The sequence below is a fragment of the Lolium rigidum genome, chromosome 5 (genome assembly GCF_022539505.1).
Source record: "Lolium rigidum isolate FL_2022 chromosome 5, APGP_CSIRO_Lrig_0.1, whole genome shotgun sequence".
Classification (NCBI taxonomy): Eukaryota; Viridiplantae; Streptophyta; class Magnoliopsida; order Poales; family Poaceae; genus Lolium; species Lolium rigidum.
This window is the reverse complement of record NC_061512.1, coordinates 111,253,487-111,258,120: the sequence shown is the minus strand read 5'-3', so window position 1 is coordinate 111,258,120 and position 4,634 is coordinate 111,253,487. Positions and strand designations below refer to the sequence as shown.

Here is a 4,634-nt window from a genome sequence, read left to right as displayed (position 1 = left end):
CCGACTTAGTAGAAGAGGAGCACGACCAAAACGTTGGTGAGCCGGAAAAAGCATATGAACACGAGGAGCAATGGAAAAAGATCGCCTCTTCATCGCGTGCAAACGGCCCCAGCTGTCATAGAAGCTCCGATATGGACCCAGATGTCATTGACGGTGCTAAATAAATGACCAGGCATGAGCTGTGTACACGCAAAAGTTCACAGGCAGCTGATGCTAGCTAGCGAGAACGTTGGTTTATGCATTGGCGCACGTGCTACATGTGCTTCTTCGTCTGTCCGCCCGCGTTATATATAGACAGCCCCCCTTTGACTCTCCCACACCACACCAAGCTCACATATTTTCCTCATCGATCTCGAACCAGCTCCATATTTCCGTGATTCCGTCGAATCCAAGAGCAATGGATGCCGCCATGGAGTTGTCATGGGGCGCGCGGTGCGCAGGGCTGCTCTTCTTCGGCTCCTCCATCTTCCTGGTGGCGCTCGCCGCGGTGCTCCTGCTCCTGCGCCGGTGGCCCTGGTGCAGCTGCCATGTCTGCCGGGCCTACCTCACGGGGTCCTGGGCGAGGGACTTCACCAACCTCGGCGACTGGTACGCGCACCTGCTGCGCGAATCGCCGACGGCCACCGTCCACATCCACGTCCTCGGCTGCACCGTCACCGCCAACCCCGGCAACGTCGAGTACATGCTCAAGACCAACTTCGACAACTTCCCCAAGGGCAAGCAATTCGCCGCGCTCCTCGGCGACCTCCTCGGCGGCGGCATCTTCAACGTCGACGGCGACGCCTGGCGCCACCAGCGCAAGATGGCCAGCCTCGAGCTCGGCAGCGTCACCGTGCGCTCCTACGCCTACAAGATCGTCGCCCAGGAGGTGGAAACCCGCCTCATCCCGCTCCTGACCGACGTCGCCGACAAGGGCACCGTGGTCGACCTCCAGGATGTGTTCCGCCGATTCGCCTTCGACACCATCTGCAAGATCTCCTTCGGGCTGGACCCAGGCTGCCTCGAGGCCGACATGCCCATGTCGGACCTAGCCGACGCGTTCGACACCGCGTCTCGGCTCTCCGCGATGCGGGGCGCCGCGGCCTCGCCTCTGGTGTGGAAGATGAAGCGGATGCTCAACATTGGGTCCGAGAGGGAGCTCAAGAAGGCGATCAAGCTCGTCGACGACCTCGCGGCAGCGATGATTCTGCAGCGCCGGAAGCTGGGCTTCGAGAACAGCCACGACCTCCTGTCCAGGTTCATGGCCTCCGACGGAGACGTGCATGCCATGGACGACAAGTACCTCCGCGACATCGTCGTCAGCTTCCTCCTCGCCGGGCGGGACACGGTGGCCTCCGCGCTCACCACGCTCTTCATCCACCTGTCCCAGAACCCCGAGGTCGCGGCCGCCATTCGCGCGGAGGCCGGCGGCGGCAAGCCGTCCACCAACGGCTACGAGCACCTCAAGAGCCTGCAGTACACCCACGCGGTGCTGTACGAGAACATGAGGCTGTTCCCGCCGGTGCAGTTCGACTCCAAGTTCTGCGCCGCCGCCGACGTTCTCCCGGACGGCACCTACGTGGAGGGCGAGTCGCGCGTCATGTACCACCCGTACGCCATGGGACGCATGCCGACCATCTGGGGCGCCGACTACGAGGCGTTCCGCCCGGACCGGTGGCTCACCGGCCCTGGCGGCTCGTTCGCGCCGGCGAGCCTGTACAAGTACCCAGTCTTCCAGGGCGGCCTCCGCGTGTGCCTGGGCAAGGAGCTCGCCATCACCGAGATGAAGGCGGTCAGCGTGGCCATGGTGAGGGCGTTCGACGTGGAGGTGGTCGGAGACAACGGCCGCAGTGGCTGCGCGCCCAAGTTTGTGCCGGGCCTCACCGCTTCCATCAGAGGCGGGCTCCCCGTGAGGATCAGGCGCGTTTCAACTACGAATTCAGACTTCAGATAACGAAGCACTAGACTTTTTTTCTCTCTCAGCTGATAGGAGATGCGACAAGAGTGTACATTGCAGTAGAGGAGTATCACTAGGAAAGTTGTTTCATCAATAAGAAATTAATTTCTCCACGGTTTCTAAGGTTCTTAGCCAGTTATGCCTACAGATTTTGTTGTGCGAAACCCAATACACACGTCTCACAAATATGTATATACGTTTACCCGTATAAACGTACGTACACTGAGTCCAATAAATTGATGCAGCTGGTCTTAAAATTTAAAATTGACGAAGTCACCACATTCAACTCGCTACGGATGGGATTGTTTTCTTCCATTGAAAAATTATTCCGTCTTTGTGAGACACCAAACTTCAAATTTGGAGGTGCCACAACCCTTCTAACAACCCAACCAGTGGTTGATTCTCACTGATTTTTATATTATGAAGACATATTGTATAAACATTTTTTATGTTCAACTCAATTTAGCAGATGTGAGGCTTAAACTTTGATTATTGTTCTTCTAGCCAACAACTAGATGCGAGCCAACTAAAGCCAGGAGAATACACAGTTGTGGAATTCCTTCGAGATTTTCCTTGGACTCCAAAACATTTATTTAAAATGTTTCTTCATTGTCCAACTAAATACATTGTTTCATCTAATTCATAATAGGTGTTCTGGTTTTAGTTCATATACGGATATATAGCAGGGAGTACATTAGTCACGATAGATTGAAAAAAATGAGAAGAATAATTATAAATTGGAAATTACATCAAGGTCCCTTATTTCCGCCATGTGAAATTCCTTATTGTGCATTTCAACTTCCAACCTTCCCCATATTAAGAAACTTGCAGAACATCAAATTTGTATGAGCTAGACTAAACTTGCGGTTTTTGAAAAGCCGCTTGAACCATCCATCACAATAAGGGGCAGTGTCATGCAGAAAAATGGGCGGAGTCAATTGATGCATACTCCATGAATTGTGTCAAAATTTCTTCACATATATATGGAAGTAAGAGTGATTTCTCAAAATCTACAGGGTCAAGTGACTCCACATCTTGTACATGGAGTCACCACTTACCGCTTTTTTCGGAAAACAGAATAGCCTTGGTCTATGCATCAATCGATTCAACAGACTTGTTTATTGCAAAGTTATTACATCATGGAGCAGAAAGCATGGATAAAAAAACCAACCATCTAAGCAACATATAGCTTCTATTCATTATGTAATTTATTAATAATCGAACCGACTACCACCCTGGTCGAAGAAAGCATGTGCGACCATCTCCAAACGGTTGCATCAAAAGCTCCTAAGGTTACTCGACATATTGTGGCCAGAGACACACTCCTTGTATGGTAAGTATTAACTTGTTGATCCGTCATCGTACTAGCACTAGAAAATTGGTAGACCGAAATATTAAATCAAATCTTTGACCGATATATACTTACTTCACATCATGCATGATCACCGCCGATGGTGACACTAGGATGGAGGTAGATTCATGGGACTTAATTTAGTCTGTGTGGTATCTTATTAACCGCCGAGACATTGCTGCCAAACACACCTAATCTAACATAGGAGCAAATAAAACTGAATTTCAACGTTGATATACTGGTTCCATCTCTTGAGAACCGTGGCATAGCCGGCATGGCAGGAGTGGGGTGATGCATGTTCTACCTGCCTAGGTTTGAGCCTCAACGCGGAACCAGTTTATACTTGTGAATTATTTTGTAATCCTAGAAAGAAGCAGAGGGATTCTTCCCTCCGGTCTCTTTAGTTGGTTCTATCTCTCTACAGATTGAGAGGTTCATTGGAGACTATGTAACCGAAAAAATGAGAAGACAAACCATGGTTGATCCCAACATGTTACATGTTCTAAGTATTAATTTTCGGAGGCACAAATTGCTATTTCTGGCATGTATGATTTCTCTAGCATGGATTTACTATTTCTAATACAACAACATTTAAGCCTTTTTTCAAGCAAGTTGGGGTAAGCTAGATATGAAACTCAACAGAAATAAAAGGAAGCCAAAAAACAAGAACAAGATGAAAAAAGAGAGTAAACTAAAATTCCGTCACATGGATCACTAATCTCCATGCAGTCCTATCAAGAGCTAAGATTTTAGGTACATTCCAATCCCTCAAGTCTCTTTTTACCGCATCCGCTCAAGTCAACTTTGATCGTCCTCTACCCTTCTCCATTCTCCTTAGAATTCCATTGTTAACTGGGGCTTCTGGAGGCCTCCGTTGGATATGCACAGACCACCTTAGTCGGTGTTGGATAAGCTTCTCTCCTTGATCGGTGCCACCTCTAGCCTATCGCAAATTACCTCGTTCCTAATCTGACCCTTTCTTGTATGGTCGCCCATCTAGCTAGCATGCGCATCTCCGCAACACTCATTTCTTGTATGTGTTTTCTTTTCGTTGGCCAACATTCTGCCCCATATAGCATCGTTGGTCTGCCATCCTATAGAACTTACCTTTTAGCTTTTGTGTGACCTTCTTGTACATAGGATACCAGATGCTTGCCGCCACTTCATCTACCATGTCTTGATCCTATGGGAAACACCCTCGTCGATATCATCATTGATTTGCAATATTGATCCTAAATATCAGAAGGTGTCTCTCTTAGGCACTATTATGTCCTTCTAATCTGACATCTCCATTTTCGCCAACAACACTGATGTTTGCATTACCCTTTGGGTACCCGACATTAGTCT

At 49.2% G+C, this 4,634-nt stretch overlaps 1 protein-coding gene across 1 annotated transcript; it reads left to right on the top strand.

Moving 5' to 3' along the window:
• The first annotated feature begins 304 nt into the window (after positions 1-304).
• On the top strand, positions 305-2,049 carry LOC124657986 (cytochrome P450 94C1-like). Its single transcript, XM_047196441.1, has one exon. It carries the CDS (start codon positions 398-400, stop codon positions 1,931-1,933), a length of 1,536 nt encoding a protein of 511 aa, XP_047052397.1. The 5' UTR covers positions 305-397; the 3' UTR covers positions 1,934-2,049.
• The last annotated feature ends 2,585 nt before the right edge of the window (positions 2,050-4,634 follow it).

Coding starts and splice junctions, on each gene's coding strand:
- LOC124657986 (XM_047196441.1), top strand. CDS start 398: ATGGATGCCGCCATGGAGTTGTCATGGGGCGCGCGGTGCGCAGGGCTG.